Source organism: Pelodiscus sinensis, chromosome 1 (genome assembly GCF_049634645.1).
Source record: "Pelodiscus sinensis isolate JC-2024 chromosome 1, ASM4963464v1, whole genome shotgun sequence".
NCBI classification, from domain to species: Eukaryota; Metazoa; Chordata; order Testudines; family Trionychidae; genus Pelodiscus; species Pelodiscus sinensis.
In genome coordinates this window covers 123,531,133-123,554,031 of record NC_134711.1, presented here as the reverse complement: position 1 = coordinate 123,554,031, position 22,899 = coordinate 123,531,133, and the positions used below count along the sequence as shown (strand labels likewise).

At 41.8% G+C, this 22,899-nt stretch overlaps 1 protein-coding gene and 1 long non-coding RNA gene across 3 annotated transcripts in view; one reads left to right on the top strand and one right to left on the bottom strand.

The window, feature by feature from the left end:
* KIAA0930 (KIAA0930 ortholog) overlaps positions 1-22,899 on the top strand; it is a 139,532-nt gene that overhangs the window by 75,409 nt on the left and 41,224 nt on the right. For both annotated transcript variants that reach the window (XM_075899906.1, XM_075899899.1), the window contains exon 2: positions 5,770-5,918. In XM_075899906.1, the coding sequence (XP_075756021.1) occupies positions 5,770-5,918 (149 nt within the window). The remainder of the gene's footprint in view (positions 1-5,769; positions 5,919-22,899) is intronic.
* The window catches only part of LOC142818646 (uncharacterized), a 58,027-nt gene that overhangs the window by 16,535 nt on the left and 18,593 nt on the right, over positions 1-22,899 (bottom strand). The gene's annotated exons all lie outside the window — the stretch shown is intronic.

Sequence of the window (22,899 nt, the reverse complement as noted above, 5' to 3'; positions counted from 1 at the left end):
GTTAAAGGCCTGATTCTTCTAGGAGCAGAATGTCTCCTTCTCCAATTGCTCAACACCTTGCAGGATTAGTCTGTGGTTTGGAGACAGAACCGTTGTCTCCACTCCTAGAGGTGGCACTCCAGGGCAGGTTGTGGCACTTGGATAGTTGATATAGCAGAGTCTGACTAGACAAGGCCTTGTGCTGTCTGTATTCTCGGTAAGTAAAAGGGGAGTTCTGTCTCCTGGGCTATTAATTTGATGCCCAAAACAATATTTAAAAATCAGTTAGGTGCAACTAAACAGAAGTCCCCTAACTTTCCAACACTTTAGTGATCAGCTGTGGATTTAGAAAATAATGCTGGTCATATGGGCTGCTTTTGTTTTTGTTTAATAAATGGAGAGCTAATTAGCTGCTGATGAAATTGAAAGGGTCTGTTCATTTCTTGTATGAAGTTAAAATGTAAAAAAGAAAAAAGTCAATGATTAGGAGCAATGAGCTCTCCCCCACAGTGAATTCTTCTGCAGTTGTAGTAGATTTCAAAGTCCAATTCTCTGTACTAGTCTTCCTGTTGCCCTGGATGTGGGGGGTATGGTTATAGTGCTGATGCATTTCAGCTATTTTTTTGGCTGCAGCAACAATCATTTAGGGGCCATTGCAGCCAAAAGGAAGTTGGGGCTACTGTTAATTACACTGGAGCCCGAGCAGCTCTGAGAATAAGGGAAGCAGAAATCCTTCCTTCATATGTCTCCTTACCATTCCCACTTTGAGCACAGCTCAGCCAGGACAGAGAAACTGCCCTAAATCTGAGGTTGAGTTGTAAAGTCACTACCAGTGTTCCCTGTAAGTTATGTGCTTGTAAGGATGCTCAAGAGAGATTCAGCTGCTGCCTTGCTGATTAGCAGAGCACTCACACTTAGGTTTTTTGTTTCTACATTCACACATACCTCAGTGTGCACAAAATTTATTCCACACACGGTTGGAACAAATCTGTACCCGAATGGAAATTACTAGAGGGAACATAGGTCACCACCTCGCATTCTTGTTTCTGGGTCACCAGTTTTTCCTCAGAAGTTCTACGTGGCCCTGTGGATAACCGGTTTTGTTTGCCGCAGCATTATGGCACCAAAGGAGGATAGTTTGCTCTGCTTGCTAGGCGTGATCAGAAACTCCTCTCTCCTCCCCCCTTGTCCTGTCTTGGTAAATCTTCTACCCAGTGGAGATCCTGGAGCAAATCCTCAGATCTAGTCTCTTCTCTGTGTATCTCCCATTTATACTAGTGCACTGCAGTAACTTCAGACATGATTCTAGGACAGGTGTATTAATAGATGTATACTGTTGTAACTGAAACATGAGACACAAAAATGAATGTTGTCCATTCAGAATTTTACAGCTGCAGCAGAGATTGAATTCTGGTTCAAAACCAGGGTTCCTTAACGGGACAAAGCAATATTGCCGGGATGACTTAGATACACAATTATATAGCATTTCACCACACCAGAAGACACTGTGTATTTTCTTATTTAGATCACTTACCTGCGTGCGTGTGTGTGTGTGTGTGTGTGTGTGTGTGTGTGTGTGTTTAGTGACTTATATTAAAACCACATCTAGCTTTCCTTACTCCAAATAACAGACTCCTACGGCTTGAGTAGAAGGGAAACTGTCTTTCAGTTCACAGTAACTTTGGGCTTCTGACACATTTGAATACGAGCTGGGCATCTCTACACCCATTCCGTAAAGGTCTCATGGAGGCATGTACATATTGTTGATAACAAATAAAATTATTCCATTGTAGGTTCTTATACTTAAACCCATCACCATGATTATACAAAGTCCCAATTTCCATCCCAAGCCCTCCTGGCCACCCATTTTAGTGACTCATTAGTTACGCAAATATTTAAGTCAGTTGGCTTTGGGTTTTCTAAGTGACAAGTTCAGACTGACATTTTATAGCCGTATGAAGTTTTTCAAGTGATGAACATTGGAACTTCTTTTAAAGCTGACTATACTTGATGCCTCCATTTTTCTGCATTCTCACTCATTTCTGTAAAACACCAGAAAAGTTAAGTACCAAATCCCTTAACATTTAATTCAGTGTTAAGACTGTGAACTCAAGCACCCCAAACTCGAGAAATTTAACAAGTCCAGATTCCTATGGAACACTTAGTTGGTTAGGAAGTGTGCCTGCAGAGTTTTCTATGCTCTAAGTTTAAAGTGTAATGTATTACAGTTTGTTGTTAAATGTTTCACAAACTTTACACAAGGCCAAGTGTTGTTGCAGTGCATGCTTGAGTACTTATGGTGACATCAGTAGAACCACTCAATGACTAAAACAATTGCTGCACCTGTGTGAGACTGCAAAATTACTGAAAACTTTTCACTATGCTGGCTTCTTTGTTCTGTCTCAGCCTTTATATTAATGATAGTTATCACATTGAATACGCAGTAGATATTTCCAACAAATGCTGTGGCTTCCTTTAATGTATTCTCTGCATGGTCATGCAGTAGAATTTCATTTTGTTTGAACTGTTGTTCTTGGACTTAGTTGGAAATGAAATCTAAAGACTTCCTGATGAGATATTTCTCTGCTTAAAGATTTTGAATTCTAATTTCCTTGCTTGCTATGTTGATTAAGAATGGGAAGAAAGGTCTCGCCTCTAAATATTAAATGCACATATAATGTGGTTGGAAAATGTTCTGAACAAGATTTGTGAATTAAAAAACTGACTGGTCCCATATGAAGTCCTGAAGATGGTGAACAGAGTCCAAGAAAAAATAATTTTTATTATGGATGATGGCACCATTCTTTGCAATTGATTAAAAACTCCCTCAAAGCTTAATTCAGATATCCTCATAAATAAGTATCATGTTTTGCAGAATAAGGTTGATTTGTGCTTCTGTACAGAAACTGTTGTGTAGTCCATATATGCAGTACACTGCTGTTAGGCATATGTGCTATACTGAAAGTTAGCTGTGGAGTACGGCTCTACAAATAGGTGGCTGTTTCTGTTTATTAAAGGCAACTGTTGTATCCACTTCAGATTTTTTTTGCTGCTATAAACCAGTAATGACACTTTATATAAAGTGTCTTTCATTCCAGAGGATTGCAAAGCAGTTAAGAAGCTGAACTGTGGTACATAGCCAGGGTGCCACCTTCAAGAGTAGGTGAAAGTGGTAGAAAAACCACAATTCTCTCACCTACTAGGCCCTCTGGTAGCTCCACGTAGTGCTGCAGAAGCATAGCTGCCTCACTACCAGCCATCATATGAGAGGACATAGCATCAGTTTTCCTCTCTGTGTAGCCAGATTGTGGAGCACAAGGACCCCAATAGCACCAGGTGGGGCTGCAGAGGGGCTACTTGCAGTATCTTTGCCCTCTTATTTTATTTAACCACTAGAAGATTTTACCAGGCGTTTCTCGGGTCCTTAACTCAATTTTTTTCCTTCTTTTAAATCATTGCCTTGGAGTGGGGCTGGGGATGAGGGGTTCAGAATGCAGACTGAATAACCCCAGCCCTCCCTAGGATTACTGGACACACTGGATCTCAGATTGGGGCCGGGGGGGGGGGGGGGGGAGAGCTGACCGGGAGGAGGTCGGGGTGAGCGGGGCTGGCTTGAGGGGTGGGGAATCAGCCAGGAGGAAGCAGGGCTGGCCGGGAGGGGGTTGGGAGGAGCAGGGCTGGCCGGGAGCGGGTGGGGGGGAACAGTCTCCAGTGGGGAGTGGGGCTGGCCAGGAGGGGGAGAACCAGCCAGTGGGGCTGGCCTGGACACACACCGATCCCGGGGTGCTGCCCATCCCATGCGCGGTCCCGGTAGGGCACACGGGCGAGTCCGGCCTTGGGGATTCCATCCTACCCCGGCCCTGCCCCCATTTCCCTCCTTTCTATGATGTAGTTGCGTAGTGCCTGGCTGATACAAGCTCACACAGTGTGAGCATGTCTACCAGCCAGGCAGTACGCAACTGTGTACTGATACTCATGATAATAATAAAACTTACTTAATTAGAAAATACCGGACATTTATATGTCCAGTATTTTCTCAATTTGTTTCCCGGACAAAAAGCTCAAATACCGGACTGTCCAGTTCAAAACCGGACACCTGGCAACCCTAGCCTTCTCTCACTACAGCAGCTTGGGGCCAGGTGAGTCGCACCTGTCCATGGCTGCTGCAGCTATAGCGGGCACAGCTGCCGGAGCGGTGCATGTCCCTATGTCTGGGGACAGACAGACATACAAACTCTATGAAATATATAGCAGATAGCTTTCCCTTTCTCCACCCATGCTGTTCCATTGGGGTTATAGCTGTCTCTGTCCCTTTGCTCCCCTCTATGGTCATTGTACAGTATAACTGTCCTTGCTAGTGGACCCTTCCCTTTCAGTTTTATGAGAAACAATCTGATTCCACACACATTCCATTCTCCTGGTACAACCCTGACCTTGTTTTAAGTTATGAGAAGAGGAAGCTGCGTACCAAATGTGGTTGTCATAGCTCTTAGTGTTTAGGAAAAATTCTTGAACAGAAATGTATGTGTATATTGAGACACACAAAATGTCTCATATATAAAACTGTAAGTCAACCTCTGCTGTGACTCCTTGCAGTGAGATATGAGAGATTTTTCTCATGCTGCTGTCTTCGTCCTCCAAACACGTTCCTCGCGGTCATGGCATTGGAGCCAGACTAAGAGACTTCAGAGTTTGGTGGTAGCACTTCTTGTTTCTACAGTCGAGAGGACTTTGGTTACCCTTCATCTCCCACCCTTTTTCTCCTCCTTCAAGGGAAAGTTGATTCCCCATGTAACTTAATAAGGCTTCTTGATTTGTCATGAAAGCCTTCTACACTCTTTGTTTGAGTGGAGGATTGGTGTCTTTTTTTCCATTAGAAATTAAAATTAGTTTTGTATCTTGCCATACATGGGATGCATTAGGGCAGCCGTGACCAACCCGGGTCTTGTGAGCTGCATGCGGCTCTAGCCGCTCCCTCCCCTTGTGGCTCGTAAAACAGCTCCCGTGCCCCAAAAAAGGCCCTCTCCTCCTGGCTCTCTGTGCTCACCTGGGCATGGGAGCCATCTGGCGTGGCCATTAAAGATGGTGTTGGCTGGCGGGAGCCTGATGTGGCCAAAAGCCTCTAAACGCATTTTCTTAGAGGCAGAGTGGAGGGGAGGGGGGTTGGCCTTCCCCCCCTCTCTGCCGACTTTGCCCAGGCTCTTTGCACTGGATTCACTGATACCTTGGCTCTTTGCCCAGAATGGGTTGGCCACCCGTGCATTAGAGGTGCCTTTCAAGGTATGGGCTCATTAATGTGGATTGGCTAAGGAAAGAGGATTAAATTATTCGCTTTCTGCAGTGCTTACCACACTCCCCTGCCAACATATGGTAAGGCTATTACAAGCTGACAGATTTAAGTAATAAAATCTGGCAACTAGTGGTGTTAGCTGCATTTGAAATTAAGTGCTTCAGTGCTTCTCTAATATCACCTAGATTGGTGCCCTGGCCCTGTCTCTTCCAATGACACCAACAGAGCAGCTGGAAAAATAGAGAAAAATGCTGTGGGCCAGACCTTCAAGTGGTGTGAAATGTTGTCATCAGAGCTGTGCCAATTTACACCACTTAAACATCTGGCCAGAAACTTATTGTGTAGTATGGGTGTTGCTCAGAGGTGAACTTCTTTCACGAAGCCATGCAACTAACTCTACCCTAGGATTTCACTTGATCCTGCAACACACAAACTAAGTAAAATGAAATGTGAGAGTACAGCTTCAACGACTCCTGACTCTCCTGTTTTGTTCCTCTTAGGTTGCTTCAAAGATGATCGCATTGTGTTCTGGACTTGGATGTTTTCTACTTATTTCATGGAGAAATGGGCCCCCCGGCAGGATGATATGCTTTTCTATGTCCGCCGAAAGTTATCCTGCCTCAGTGGCGATAGTACAGAGGGAAAGAAGGTGAGTGAACAGCTACATCAGTGAACCTCAGAATTAGGAACACGAGAGTTATGAGCTTAACCAGTCAAGCACACACCTCATTTGGCACTGGAAGTATGCAATCAGGCAGCAGCAAATATAAGAGAGGAAATAAAGAGCAAATACATCACAGAAGCGTTAAATGTAAACTACAAAAAGAAAAAGGAAAGCAGTGGTTTTTTTCTGCATAGTAAAGTTTCAAAACTGCATTAAGTCAGTGTTTAGTTGTAAACTTTTGAAAGGAGAGTCATAATGTTTTGTTCAGAGTTATGAACATTTCAGAGCTATGAACAATTTCCATTCCTCAGGTGTTTGTAACTCTGTTCTGCTGGATATTGCAGTCTGGAAAATATTTTCCACTCATTTAACACACAACTTGGCTTTCTGCCATGCCTTACTTGCCTGAAGTATTGCAGGGATACTATAAACTGAGGGTGGGAATGTTAATGTGAAATTGGCTTACGATGAAATATCATAGTTAACAAGGTGGATTTCAACAATAATATCAATATGCTTCAGTGTTAGCCCAAGGAGATGAGTAAGTGTGGTTCACGTTTTTGTTGGAGCTATCTGTCTGCAAACTCAGGAAAACGGCACTGTGTTGGTCCACATCTAGAAGATTTCTTTTTGCAACTATAAGGAGTAGAAATAATAATTTTTTAAATGAAAGTTTAAATAGTGCAGCAGGAGAGACACACACCAAAGCAGGGCTGGTTGGTGGCATCCACACGTGCCCGGATCATCTAATATTGTGCCCATTAGGCACTTGGCAATAACTTATGCACAGGCTCAGGAATTCATATGCAGTGGTGTTGAGGTGACTTATAAGCAACTAATAGAACCTCAGGCATCAAAACCTGTTTGTTTGAGAGGGGGAAAGTGGGCCAGAAGGCATCTTGAGACTTTTTTCATAATTTTTGAAGACGTGGGGTGGGTGGGAAGTGTCTTTGATCAATAGAGCTGCTAAACAAAAAAGAGACCCTACGTTTGGCATCCTAGGTGAAAAACAGTTACTGATTCAAATGGTGCGTAGCAGTCCTCACTGAAAGTGGGATGTGGTATTTTGCAGCCTTGTAGCTTTGTGAGGACAGCTGTGCTTTAATAAGTAACCCTTAGCTGAACCCTTGAAATTCCACAGTTGCGTTACTATTGTGCATAACACAAGATTGTGGCTTCATATAGCCTGGAAAAAATATGGGTCTTCTGACTACTCATTCTTCCCAATGAGAAAGAAGGATCACTTTTACTGCTTGTCTGCTTGAATGCACACACAACTAATTTCTGATTCCTAAAGCTTTTGAAGTTATTCATCTTTCCTATAGGGATTAGGAGATCAAATAATGCCTTGATTATATTGCATTAAACAAAGCCCCAAGTGTAAAAATGCAGTCATAAATATTTCTGATCTCTGAGGATTTTTCATAAGTAGAAGTCCTTGTTTCAGATTCAGCCTTAGTAGACAGCCTACCACAATGGTTAATGTGGGAAGTTAAGAACTTGTGTGTGCTGTAGCATACTGAGCAAAAGAGCATATTGTATGCTTCGGGATTGTGTCTGGAACAAGCTCTGAGAGTTAGGCTGTTTCCTTTTGGGACTGTTGCTGTAATTCATGGCCTTGTGGACTTACATATTTTACAAGTTATTTTCAAAATTGTCCTGTAGGTTCCTATTTAAATTGAAGGTTTATGTTGCTTGCCAGTTTCAACGGCCTTTTATGTAGGGTTGTTGAACCTGTCTTGGGACGTGAAACACTGAATTGTGGCTTCTAAGTCTTGATTTATGATAGAGCTGTTTTTCACTTTGCAGCATTGTCAACTGATTTGACTTTGCAGCTTTGTCGACTATCTTGTGACAGAGAGACAACTGTCTGCAGTACCTGATTGCCATCCCCTCACTGGGACTGTAAAAGTGTCTGCCTATTTGGATACTTAAAGGAGAGAGAGCTCACTAGACAAAAGATTGGGCTTTCAACATCAGTAACATTTAAAATTGCATTTTAAATCTGACCACCTCCAAATTGCACACTCACCTTAGCTACATCCTAAGAGGTGGAGACATATTATGCCCATTTTACAGATGGGGAAATTGAGACCAAAGAGATTGTGAGCTGACCAGGACCACAATGAGAATAGTTTCCAAATGTGGAATTAACTTCTAATTCTGGCCCCGTGCTCAGAATACTAGATTGTGCCTGTTCTACCTGGGGTTAGGTTTATCCACAGATTGTGTGTGGCTTGAAGTGCACAGAGGATTATCAGCAAGGTAAGCTCATTCTGTAGAACTGGGTCTGTTTGCAGAATGGGATTGATGTAAAGGTAGTTAATCAGAGGATGACATTGTGAAAACTTGTCTATGGTCTATTTCCAGATCTGACTGTCTGTTTGGATTGCCAACTTGCAATCTGAGCTAAATTGTGTGAGGTAAATTGAAGTTCCATGCTATGCCTGGCCTCTACAAATAGTTCTTTCAAGCTTATGAAATACCTCAATTGATTTGAGCCTGGTGTTGTGCATGGGGCTGATCAGAGATCACAAAAAAGAATATTTCAGAAAGTTCTGGTAAAAACATCTACAATAAAAATCCTTGTTTTCTGAGCCAATAAGATCATGTTGCATGTTAATGTTCTAGTGCCATGTTGTGATTGTCCATGTTAACTAGAATCTATTGTTTCAACAAGAAACAAGTGACAGTTTCTGTTTCTACATCCAGCCACTTTTCAGACTTTGTAATTGTCCTGATGACATGATTCCTTCTGTCTCTACTAAAACTGGAGAGGCAATAACACTAGATTTTTAAAATGGACTGTAATAGGCTAATTGACGTAATTAAGATGGGCAAAAAAGGTTGTTTTTTGGATTCAGATTAGTTTTAGGAGATATACAATTTGAAGGATGAAGCAGCGACTGGGTTCACCAGATCAGCTACTCTAGTGAGGCTTTTCCCATCTTGAGTCTGCTTCAACAGAGAGGTTGTCATTTGAAAATTCTGATTGTAGGGGTTTTGGAGCAGAGTCTTTTTGTTTTGTTTGTACAGCACTTGGCACAATGGGGCTATGCCCCAGAACTGGGGTTCCCATGTGCTGCTGCTGCTGCTGCTGATGATGATTATTAATTATCTTGAGCCTCTGTTTAACAGGCTTTTGAAAACAGGCCCCTTCCATTCTTTTTTTACTGTTGTGTGTGTGTGTGTGTGTGTGTGTGTGTGTGTGTGTGTACGTACACACTGAGTTCTTGATAGGGCTTGTGTCAGGACAGAATTTTATTTCCTTAATTCATGGTGTCAAACCTAGAACGTTGATTCTGTTAATCAGTGGAATAAATTGCCTAGGGAAGTTGTGGAATCTCTGCTATTAAAGATTTTTGAAGAGCATCATCAGCTCTAGATCACACTTAGTCCTGCCCTTAGTGCAGGAATTGGTTTAGAAGACCTCTCTATCACTTCCAGCCCTATCATTCTATGTCAGGGAAGAGAAATAGACTCTTGAGTACCAGCTTTTCTTTTTTACTTATGGCAAAAGTGCATCTTAACAAGTTTCTAAGGCTTTAGTTCTCAGAATCTCTGTAACTAAAATCTCCTCCATCATGACCAGAGAAATCAGGGCAACTTAGAACTAAACTCTTCTCAAATTTAACAGAGCCATAGTGGTTTAAGGGGGGACCAGAACCCTCAGACTCACGGTTCTTCATGCTCCATTATGTCGATCAGGGGAAAAAACACCTTTTTTTCTCTTCCCACTCCCTCCAACACCAGCCAGTATAATTAGTGGAAATTTAATATGTGCTCCTCAATTACATTAAAGCCCCCTTTTTACTGCAGGAATGATGTAAAGGGGCCTAAGTATAAATGGAATCAGACCCTTTGCATTAAAAGTGTAATGGCTTCCCTTCAGGGTACAATCTCTCTGCCCTATAATAAATGTTTTTAAAGAATTACATTTTGGTACATTTATGGAAGTTTCTGATTTTTCTGTAGAAGACCGTAAGGAAATTGTGAGTTCAGGAGATGAAGTGAAATCGTAGCATGGCTTTCTTTAAAAGAAACAGGCAACTCACCCAGGCAGAGACAGAAGTGAAATTTGAAATGGAAGATTGTATTAACCTCTTTGCTGTTGAATTCTTCTTTGTCATATGGAACGTGCACCGCATCTGTGGTAGGGTTGAGAAGGAACTAATACGTTTATTAGATGTATTGCATAGGACAAGGGTACCTATGCTCTCTTGATTAACATAAATTTGAATAAATAAGTGGTGTTGAAGTTGCTGCCAGTTAGATGTAACTTAGCTGTCCGAACAGGTAGTCTTCCTAAAGACATAAAAATTATCAATATTGGTGCTCCATCTTCAGAAATAATTTAATGTAACTCCATGGATTGTAAACACCAGAATGAGTGCTGTCTTTATACTATTCTCCCCTTAAAGTACCAAGTATTGGCTGTGGTGAGAGACAGGTTAGTTGATACTTTCAAAGCCGAAGGGATTTACACATCTAAACTTCCCTTACAATTAACAAAAGTTATATGTCTAAATCCCTAGCTCAATGGGAAAATTTCATCCACCATCTGCCAGACCATATGATTAAAAAATCTGAGACAATATGTCATCTAACAGAGATGGCAATTTCTTTGTTTTATGTTGCTGCTAATTGGCACTCTCTTTATTTAAAAAAAAAAATACTTCACCTTACTAGCCACTGATGGTTTGGTTGTTTTTTTGTTTTGGTTTGGTTTTGTTGTAAAGCAAGCTATGGGGCTGTGGGCAGTAGAGCCACGTTTAAATTGTAATTTCTGGCTGGTCCAAAGAACTGGCTGGAAAATCACGATCACTGAAACAAAAAGCAAGATTCTGCATTCTCACCTGTGCAGTAACTCTCCAGCCCTTTTGCACAGTTACACAGTCACTGTGTGGCGAACCAGTTCAGACAGCTGTGCTCCCTGAATCTACTATATATTTGTGAGAGTTTCTGTCTGTCCATTCATCTGTGATTCTGGTTGAGAACTCTTCCTAAAAATCAGCTTGCAGCTTCCTCTTACTATAATCTTACAGCAAGGTAAGGGTTTGGTTGTGTCAGGACAATGGGATATGTGCATGGAATGCGATTTGTTTCTCGTCAAATGGAAAGGGAGGGCTGAGAGTGCAGGGGGAGTTATACTCCAGAATGACCACATAGAGGCAGCATGCCCCCGCCACCCTGTCAATCTCGGAAAGCTGCAAAGTAGCCATTGGCCTGACAGTGTGGCCCCCATCCAGCCCAGGTCTGCCCTGGAGATAGCCATCGGCCAGACTGTGTGCCGCCGCCTCCCTGCTCTGGGAAGCAGCTGTGCAGTCCCTGTTGCCCTTGCCCTATGTCCCCTGTCATGCTGGCTGGCCCTTGGGAGCAGCCAGTGTTTAGACAATGCAGCCCCTGCCTCCCCAGGCTGGCCCCAGGAGCAGTCAGCAACTGTCTCTCACCCTGACTCCTGTGTCCCCCACACCTCCCAACCCCCTGTCCTGACTCTGGTACCTCCACACCGTGTCCTGAGCCCATCAGTCCTGACTTCTTCACCACCACACACCCCCAGCCTGAAGGACCCAAGCAATGCCAGGTAAACCTTCTAGTGCTTAATATTTTTCTGAGTCTTTTGAGTTTTATGTTGCAGTCATAGCTGTGAGTATGCTGGCAAAATCATATTCATTATAGAAACTGAAAATGGAATAGAGAAAGATTGTGTTTGCACTGCCAGAGTTTCACGAGGATGTTCTAAAACGATTTTCAAAGCCTTAGAAAAAATGGTGAACTCACTTTTTACTGTATGTAAATTGCCTGCAAAATCGCCTCCATTTATTTTCACACTTTCGTTTTCTGACATTTTGTTGAGCCTATAAGTTTGTGAACGTAACAATTCTGCTTTTTGATAGCCTCATTGATCATCTGTGCGCCCATCAGGGGTTGAAACATTATCACTAAATTTCATCATTTTTATCACTTTTTAAGTTGATTATTAATGTTCCTATGTGTAATGTGCAACTATATAATTACACTTTGTGGGTGGCCATGAATGTTTAAAATCTTTGCAGGATATTTGAATAATTTAAATCAAAGGAAGTTTTAAAAAAACAAGAGAAACAGGAAATTCCTAATATAAACTGTATAAATGTGTAACAGGATTGAGTTATGTAATTGAAATTACCTCTTCCTGGAATCCACTAACTACATATTCTTAACTGTATGTGAAAAGAAAATAAGGGCCACAGATTTCCTCCATTATATTTTTCATCTAGCTTCTGTTGCAGAGATTAATTTCATTATGAAAGGAGGAAATACAAACCTAGTTTACCATCTGATGGGGAAGAAACAAATGTCATGAATAATTCATGACTGCAAACACAGCTCCTGTGAGTCACTGAAGGACAGGGGAAAGCCACCTAGGAAGACTTGAATATAAGAAGTGGCTGGTAGCAGCTCTCTGACAATTTCATCAGTCCATTTCTCAAGCAACAAAATGCACTGAAGAAAGAACAATGTACTTAATCAGTGAGTTACCTCATCATGTATCAACTAGTTAACAATTGCAGGTATGAAACTAACTCTTTTGAGGCCAGAAACTTATCTGCTGCATATATAATTTACTCAACCAAATCAGAGCTTTGGAATATCATAATTAATGCTCTAATGTCTACAATAGCAAAATGCTCAGGGCAGAAAATCTTAAATCTAGTGCATTTGCCAGCCTAGTTTTGTATTCCACATTTTATGTTCAGTTACCCATTTAAAATATTTCCCTATCAGGCAAAGATAATTTGAGATGTGCTAATATGTTAGCTTACTCTAATCACACTTCCTCCATGTCTCTCCAATGCAATGATACTCAGGTAACAGTGGTTCGGGAGCCAAATTAGCAATCAACATTACCTATACATATTTACAGACACATGTAATAAAAGTCTTGTAGCAAAATGGTAAACCAAGTGTTCTATAATCGGTTAATGACAGTAAAAACATCCTCAACAGCTAAAAACTTAGATTGGTTAATAATTAAATCCCACAGCGTTTTAATATCATGTGCTGCAAAGAGTCACAGGACACACATTAAAGAGCTACTCTCAACGCCTGAGGCTCTTAGTATTGCTGCTCTAATGTATCAGTTACTGCTCTAGCATAAGTTATCATGTGATGCCAGTTTTAGGCATTCCACTTTCCATTTCAGGTATCCACCCCTGTACAAATGAATCCAATAAGGCTAAGGAATTGCACTAAAAATGGGCAATCCATTGCTGCAGTCTTTGTTGCCCTGCTGCTCTGACGGTAAAATACGTTGATCTTTACACTCATTAGGAATTGCTTATTGAACAGTTCTGACAGAGTAAAAATCTAGGACAAATGTTTGTCAATGACACCTGTAAGAATACATGGCCTTTGACCACCCTTGGCTAATGCTCAAATTAGCAGATGCCTACAAGAATAGGAACAACAGATGAGCAAATTTATGAAAGCTGAAACCCAGACCTCCCAGAGACTGAATTGGTGATTGAAAGATGTTACTGTTTTTAGAATACTAGCATAAGACAGAAGCTAAGAACAGTTTGTCAGCATCTTAAATGCATTGATTCTTAATCTTGCATGCTGATCACAATATCTTCAATCCTATGAAGGAAGTAATGGTTCAATTTCCCAAAGCAGTGAAAGCACACTTCTTTCTTTGCTGTCCAACAATTGCAACACCTTTTTGACTTATAGGTCTGGCACTGAGAGATCATTTCTGAACCTTCAGTACTTTCTTCCCCCTCATATGGTGGTCAGACATCATTGGACATCCATAGTTCTCAGATACTTGGTCACATTCCTGTCTACCTTCTTACTTATCTAGTATGTGTATTATCTAGACCAGTGGTCTCCAACCTTTTTACACCCAAGATCACTTTTTAAATCTCTGAACAGGCGAAGATCTAAAGCCCCGCCCCTTTCTTGAAGCCCCGCCCTCTCTATTCTCCTCCTGTCCATCACTTGCTATCCCCAGCCTTTACTTACACACTCTGATAAACAGTTAATTTTATATATCGCATAATTTAAAAATAAAAATAATGTTTATAGTTATGAAATAAATGGTCTGTTTTTTATTCATGCTATTTAAATCTAAAATGAAGCATTTATAATTATACATTTTGTGGGGACAGAGTTCTGCAGCGGGGGGCAGGGAAGAGCGAACAGGATGCTGGGAGGGCAGAGGACAGGGTTCTGCAGCGGGGGACAGGGTGCCAGTGGGGACAGGTTTCTGCAGCTGGGGACAGGGTGCCAGTGGGGACAGGAATAGGGACAGAGTTCTGTGGCTGGAGACAGGAGAGTGGGGACAGAATTCTGTAGCTGGAGACGGAGTTTGGGGAGTGGGAACAGTGGTGTGGGGACAGAGTTGTGTGGCTGGGGACGGGAGTAGGGACAGAGTTTGGGGAGTGGGGAGGGGAGTGGGGACAGAGTTCTGTGGCAGGGTAGTGGGGGCTGGGGAGTGGGATGCCAGTGGAGGCAGAGAGTCCCCTGCATCTGCCTCCTCCCAGGATTCCCCCCGCAGAGGGAAACCAGCATTTGCCTGTCCTGGGGCCGACCCCCCCACCCCACCGCGGCGCAGGGAAGCCCTGTGCCCGCACGCCTCCCCTGGGACCGACCCTGCGCAGGGAAGCGACCCCCCACCTCCATCCCAGCGCAGGGAAGCCCCCATGCGTGCCTCCCCCGGGGCCGACCCCCCCTCCCCCGCGCACCTCCCCCGGGGCTGACTCACCCCTCCTGTGCGGTGCAGGGAGCCGATGCTCCCTCCCACAGTACACCCGGCAGAGCAGCTAGCGCACTTCCGGAAGTGACGCTAAGCTGTGGGACTTCTGTTCATCCCCGGGAAGCCTATACTATCTCCGTTTTCATTTGAGGTAGGTAGTGGGGCTTCTCGGGGGTGGGAGGAAAATGGGGGCGGGGTGGACAGGATGCCTCGCGATCGACTGGTCGAGGCCTCGATCGACCTGTTGGTGACCACGGATCTAGACATACATGACAAATCATAGAATCATAGGACTGGAAGGGACCTCGAGAGGTCATCGAATCCAGCCCCCCGCCCTCAAAGCAGGACCAAGCTCCGTCTACACCATCCCTGACAGATGTCTATCTAACCTGTTCTTAAATATCTCCAGAGAGGGAGATTCCACCACCTCCCTTGGCAATTTATTCCAATATTTGACCACCCTGACAGTTAGGAATTTTTTCCTAATGTCCAATCTAAACCTCCCCTGCTGCACTTTAAGCCCATTACTCCTTGTCCTGTCCTCAGAAACCAAGAGGAACAAATTTTCTCCTTCCTCCTTGTGACACCCTTTTAGATATTTGAAAACCGCTATCACGTCCCCCCTTAATCTTCTTTTTTCCAAACTAAACAAGCCCAGTTCATGAAGCCTGGCTTCATAGGTCATGTTCTCTAAACCTTTAATCATTCTTGTCGCTCTTCTCTGTACCCTTTCCAATTTCTCCACATCTTTCTTGAAATGTGGCGCCCAGAACTGGACACAGTACTCCAGCTGAGGCCTAACTAGTGATACAAAGTGTATGAGAGGGAAAAAAAGCCACAAAGCAGTGACGTAATCTCTCTTTCTCTACCGCCCATCAGGCTGGGAGGCAAGATGTGAAAATTCTATGTGAGAAACAGATTGCAATAGGAAAGGGGCTTTCCTCAGCCTAATAATATTTTGATTAATACAAGGTCCTCAAACAGGGCCTTCTTGCAGTCCTGCATGTCCTCCAAGGCTTCACTTATAAATTATATCAGCTGAGCTATAGAACAGCCTCCTCTCCAAATAACTTCCCAGAGTGGCTATATCTAGGCTGCAGGCTTCTTTCGGAAGAAGCTTTTCCAGAAGAGATTGTCCAGAAAAGCTTATTTAGAAAGAGAGTGTCTACTCAGCAAAAGCGCAAGGAAAAAGCGATGTGCTTTTTTGAAAGATAGCGTCCACATTGATTGGATGCTATCTTGCATTTAAGTTGTGATTAGTATGGACGGAGTGGCCACCAGGGCACCAGTGTTACTTCCTGGAGGTCTCTTCCTTCGAAAACTCCCTCTTCTGTATCCACACATGCCTTTTTCCAAAAAAGCTTTTTCGGAAAAAGTCTGCTTCCTCATAGTAAGAGGTTTACTGCTTTTGGAAAAACCCCTCTGTTCTTTCGACTTTCTGTTAAAAGAACCCAATAGCAGTATGGACGTAAGTGTAGTTTTTCTGGAAAAATGCTACAGTGTAGATATACCCAGTGTGTAGAAGTAGAAGGAAGAGTGCATAGAGGGGATGGGGATAGGGAAAAGTTCTGGATCAAAAATCACTAGTCACGCCTGAAAATCTCTGGGTATGCCTACACACTAATTAAAGACCCAGGACTGGCTGGGCTTGATTAGCCAAGCTACAAAATTGCTGTGTAGACATTTGGACACAAGTTAGAGCCTGGGTTCTGAGATCCGGAGAGGTTGGGCAGAATCCCAGGTGCTAGGTGCCTGCCTGAGCAGTTTTTAGCCCCACAGCCCAAGTCACCTGACGGATGCCTGTTCATGCTTCAAGCACCATTCCAGAAAACGTGTCCATGCTGATGGATGGGTTCTACTCAATAATGGTCCAACGCTGTGCAGACCAATGCACGTTCATTTTCATCATAGGAGTCAAATGCCACTAGCAGAAAGTTGATTTTTGTGTGCGCGCATGTGGTTTGGGTTCTGTCGTTTACACATTGGAGTGTTGTTCTTTTAAGATTTCTGCAAGCACTACTCCACACCTCATCCCCTCAGATTTTGGAAGACACTTCAGATTCTTAAACCTTGGGTTGAGTGCTGTAGCTGTCTTTAGACATCTCATTGATGCTTCGCATTTTGTCAAATCTATAGTGAAAGCATTTTTAAAACTACATGCTAGGTCATCATCAGAGACTTCTGTAACATGAAATATACGGCATAATATGGGTGAAATAGAGCAGATGACACACCGTTCCCTTTCCTCCTCCCTGGGCAGGAAATTCACTCTCAAATTTAACTAATACCTTGTTTTTTTTAATGAGCATCATTAGCATGAAAGCATGTCTGCTGGAAGGGTGGCTGAGTGTGAAAGTGCATATAAATATTTAGCATATCTGGCAAGTAAATACCTTGTATTCAAGTGACTTTGTTAATAAGAAGCAGGCAGGCAGCATTATCTCCTGTGGGGTATTTATTCCAAACTAACAATGCGAGCATCTACACAGCAATTCTGTTATTTCGAAATAATTTCAGAATAACAGGAGGCTTATTCCTACTTCTGTAAACCTCATTCCACGAGGAATAACACCTATTCCAAAATGGCTATTTCAGAATAGCAGTAGTGTGGTTGCTCCACTGCTGATATTTCGAGATAACTCCTCCCCGGGGCCATTCAAAATAATTACTCCTCAGTGCCTCCTGCGGTTCTAAATTAAGGTAGCCACGTCCACATTAGGAAATCCTGCCTGGGACTAATTTTGAGGCTTCCCTGTAGTCTACATGTGCTATTTCAAAATAAGCTGCTTTGGAGTATTTCTTCCAGAATAGCTTATTTCAAAATAAGTGTGCAGTGTAAATGTACTCTGTTCCCCAAACAAGGGCATCTCTCTCTAAAAGGTAGACTGCTTGAACTCTACATTTCAGTCTTGCACCATTAAAAATCCTCTTCTACTGGAGTAATAAATGACAGGAGAATGATTGTGTTATGAGGAATTATAGCAGCGCTGCTGTCCCCATGAGTTGTGGGAATAATTGTACAAAACTAAATTTCAAAAGGAAATAGGTGAAGATGAAAAGAGATTGAGTGAAGGTTGATTTTCTTCTGTTCTTTTAAATTTTGACTGCAACTCAGTAGATTAAGCAGAGAGAAATTGAAACTGATATATGTGTTAGTATTAAAGGAACAGTGTTAATATAGGCATATAACCAAGGGATTATAGTATGTCTGCCTGTACAGAAGGGTGCAAAAGCTGGAGAGTGAGAGTGGAATTGCTTAGAGCACTACAAGGCAATGTAACTAAAAGCAATGAGAGGAAATTAAACCATGGAAGATTGTCTGAATAGCAGACGGTGTTTTTAAAGCCTGAGACCTTTGTGGAGTAGTTTCCCAAGGGAAGGAGTGGAAATCTCATAACTTCGGTCAGTGTTCTCAACCTTTTTTTTATAAAGTACCCCCTTCTCAATAAAAAAATAAGTACCCTCAGTACCTACAGTTTTCAGACACAATTTTGTTTTCTTCCATTGCAACACATTTGTTTAAACAACTTAAATCATAGCCAGGTGGGTGATGAAATTTTGGGGTGTAAAAGGTACAAAAATAATAAAACGCTGTAAAACTTAAAACAAAAATTCAGTTTTCTCTAAATATCAAATGTGGTGACATACCCCTCAGACTTCTCAAGTACCCCTAAAGGTACTCATACCACTGGTTGAGAAACACTGAATTAGATCATTTAAAAATGGAGTGGACAAAGCACTAGCAAATATGCTGTAGGGTAACGGACTTTGTTTTGCAGAAAATCAGATGAGATAAATGGCTAAATGTCTCCCCCCCCCCCCCCCTTTCCTTTTCTAATCTTGGGCTTTTAAAGCAATTCAGCCTTTCAATCTGGCCCCCAGTGTTTAACAAGTTTGTACACAGAACCCTTTCTATAGTCACATCCATAGCACTTCGATATGGATACTGTCTTCTCTAGAAAGCTATTAGCCAGTTTAGGAGGGAACATTCTCGTTCAGTACAGTGTATACAAATAAAGATTATCCTTAAGTTTAACTCCTATTTATTGGTACCAGCTGGTGACATTAAAAAAAAAAACCTAGTAATTTTAAAAAAAATCGTAAATTAACTAGAAAACATAAACTATTTGCTCAGCTTCTACAGATGGTCAAGTGTTGCTCCTAAATACGAGTAAACTGCGATAACTAGAAGCTACAGTGTACTTTATAGATGGTGGAATTGATGATGCCTGTTAATTTCCTTGGACAATAAATCATCAGACCATAGAAATAAGCATAATAGTTCTGCTGACAATGCAGCTGCACTGTCAAAATGCTCTTCTGACAGAACAGTTCGTTCTTTCTACACCATACTAACTTCATCATTGTACATCAGATTGTTTAAGTGACAACAAAATAAACAATGTATCTTTTATAATTCAGCCTTCCCATAGTTTTAATGTATAAATATTTTATACAATCAAATGTTTTCATTCTTTCTAGGCCATCTTTCCCTATCTTATTTGTAATTATTGCCATCACTTTATATATTTCTTCCAGTATGAAGACTTCTATATCTTACATTGGTGACTTGAAACAATATGACTGCAGATAGCATTGTAAATCTAGCAGATTACTCCAGCTGGCCGCAAAGAAAAGGCCCAGTACAATGAATCTTTATTTATATTTTTTGATTATGTGCAATTATCCTTATTAGGAATTTAGTTGTAGAAACTTTTTTTTTTGCCATCTGTATCCTTTTATCCAGATTAACATTGAATAACCAATCAGTCCTGTGTTCAATATCAAAATTGTCCCGAGGCTTTCACAGTCTACTTGCAGGTAATTTGAATTTCTTGGGCTGACCTCCCGGCCCCAGTGCTGTCAATCTTGGAACACTGGAAGATTCTAGAAGACTCTATGAATGGTAACTATTGTGCCAATATTTAAAAAGAAGGAATGGGATGGGCTGAGTAATTGTAGGCCTTGTCAGTGTGACACTGATGCCACTAAGCAAAATAGTGGAGAAGTTGATACCAAACTGGATTAATAAAGAATTGAAGGAGAGAGTACTATAACTATTGCAAATCAACCTGTTTTTTTGGAAAACAGATCTGGTCAAACTATAATAGCTTTCAGTAAGGCATATAAGTTGGTACTGCATGAAACTTTGACTAAAAATTAGAAAGATATAAAATTTACATGAATTAAAAGCTGGTTGATAGGTCTCAAAATGTTGTAAATAGGGAATCCTCAAATGTGTGTGTTTCTAGTGGCATCACATACAGATCCATTCTTGGCCTTGTGCTATTAAACATTTTTTTAATGATCTGGAACAAAATATAAAATCACTGATAAAGGTTGTTACAAGGAGCAGGGAGAGACATAGTTCTTTTTGACATATGAGGAGGATAAGTTGTCATGAATGGGAGCTGTAAAGGAGAGCCTAAACTTACCTGGAGAGCGAGAAAAGGGTTAAGCTAACTTTAAGCTATTCTGCATCTGAGGGAAGGGGCTTTGGGCATTGAGCCGATGAAATGCAGGTAAAGAATTTCAAACTGAGAAGCAGCAGTCTCCTTTGTTATAGAGATAGGGATCTTCTCCAGGTACAGAGGGAAGTAATGAGCTTTCCCAAAACAGATCCCCTGGGTTCATCAGAATGTGTGAGTAGGAGAAAGTCTAGATAGTCCATAAGATTTATTGTTTTCATTGTTTGGGGTGTGGAAATTGTCTGAGATGGTTAATTGTTCATTTTTGTTTTCCTCTCCTGTAACCAAATAGTAATCCCAGGGACAATCCCTGACCTTTGGTTCAATTCAGGGTTTTTAACACCAAGTAATTTACCATGCTTGCAACAATAGTCTTGTTTTAATAATAAAAGTATTTTTTTAAGTACTGGTTGATCTTTCATGTCCTTAAACTTGTGTGTCTGGCTGCAGATACGTTACCAGAGAGAGCACAGGTTCATTGTTCTCAGAGGGTGTCCTTGCTTGGTTTTTTCCAACTCCCTGGGGAAAGGAGATTGGGGGGTTTTGTCCTCAGAAGGGATTCCAAGTGATTTATTCCCTGGAAAAGGGGATTTGTACACTTGGTGGTGGCAGTACCAATGGATTCCAAGGAAAACTGAAACCAGGAAAACTTTTTTGTGTCTGGGAACTGCAGAGACAAGATCTGACAATCGTTTTTATTTTGCTAGCTGCCCCCCATTATTTACACTCAAAGTGCCAGGTTGGGCTGTGACACAAGTCACGAAACAATCACTCAAATTGCTGTAAACAAGGTTTTGGGTTGGACTTTGGGAAAAATTTCCTAACTATTTAGGAACAAGATTGTAGGTCATATTTATATGATGGGGACTTTATTCTGGGAAGCAGGGACTCTGAGAGAGGTTTCAGAGTCATGGTGGAAAACCAGCATAACTTGAGCTCCCAGTAGAACATTGTGACCCAAAGAGCTAGTGCTATCCTCAGATTCATGAAAATGGAAATTGCCATGCGAAGCAGAGACATTCTTTTACCTCAGTTTGGTGTTGGCGTGACCGCTGCTAGAATACTATATTCAGCTCCGGTGTCCAGAATTCAGGAAGAATATTGATAAACTGTGAAGAGGCTTCAGAAAAAGCCACAAAAATGGTTAAAGAATTAGAAAACAAGCTATAGAGAGATCAGTTTAAAGTTTAGTTGATCAAAGAGAAGATTCAGGCATGACTTACTTGTAGACGTATATGCTGTGTTACTGTAGCCACGTTGGTCCTAGAATATTAGAGACAGAGGGGATGGGTGAAGTAATAGGAGTTGGTCCAATAAAAGATACCTCACCCACCTTCCCTCTGTCATAGGCTTGCACACTTTCTGGTCAGAAGGGACTCTTGTGATCATCTGCTGTGCCCTTCTGAACATTTGAAGGTCACAGATCTTGCCTGTCTACTCCTGACTTAGACTCCTCACCTCTGACTGAGTTACTGAAGTCCACAAATCATGATTTAAAGACCAATTCACAAAGAAACCACCACTGTTTAAACATGCAAGTTGTCAAGGAAGGCAAAAACCTCCCAGGGTCACTGCCAATAGGATCTTGTGGGAAAAATTATTTCCTGGCCCCAAATATGATGTGCAGTTAGACCCTAAGAATGTGGGCAAAACTCACCAACCAGAGACCTGGAAACAATTCTCTCTAGTAAATCAGAGCCTTCCCCATTAAGTTGTCACATCTTTGGCCAGTGAGAATATTTACTACTAGCTGTCACCGATGGGCCATGTGCTATTCTAGACAGTCCCATCATACCAGTTCACAAAGGTATCAAGCTCAGTCTTGAAACCAGTTAAGTTTTTTGCCCTCTCTGCTCCTCTTGGAAAGCTTTTCCAGAACATCACTCCTCTGGTAGTTAGAAACAGTTGTGTAATTTCAAGGCTAAACTTGTTGATGGCTAGTTTATGCCTATTTGTTTTTGTGTTAACATTGGTGCGTCACCTAAATTCTTCTCCATCCTGGTATTTATCCCACTCATGTATTTAGAGAGAGCAATCATATCTCCCCTCAGACTGTGTGGTTAAGTTAAACAATGGAAGCTATGTGTCTTCTCTCATCCTCAAAGTAGGTTTTCTATTCCTTTCATCACCCTAATAGCCCATCTCTGCACCAGGGTTCAAATTTTGAAAAATGGGAGACCAGGACTGCGCATGGTATTCCAAATGAAGTCTCACTAGTGCCCTGTATAATGGTACCAACATTTTCCTGTCTCTACTGGAAATACGTTGCCTGATGCATCCTACGATTGCATTAGGCTCTTTAATGGCTGCATCACTTTGGCAGCTCATAGTCCTCCTGGTGTCAACCAATATACCCAGGTCTTTTTCCTCCTGTGTTGCTTCCAACTGATATGTCCCCATGTCATATAAAAAAAAATCCTTGTTTTTATGCCCCAAGTGTATTTTGCATTATCAAATCCATCCAGTTTCTATTTTTCCCATTTTCAAGGTCATCTAGATCTTCTTGTCTGATATTCCAGTACTCCATATAAGCAATGCTTTCCAACTTTGTGTCATCTGCACATTTTATTAGCGCACACTTACTTTCGTTGCCAATATTATTAATGTAAATGTTAAATAAGATTGGTCCCAAAATGTATCCCTGAGAAGCTCTGCTTGTAACGTTCCTCGAGCCTGACAGTTTACCTTTCAGTATGATCCATTATAATCTCCCCTTTAGCCAGTTTCCTATCCACCTTTCAATTCCCCTATTAATCTC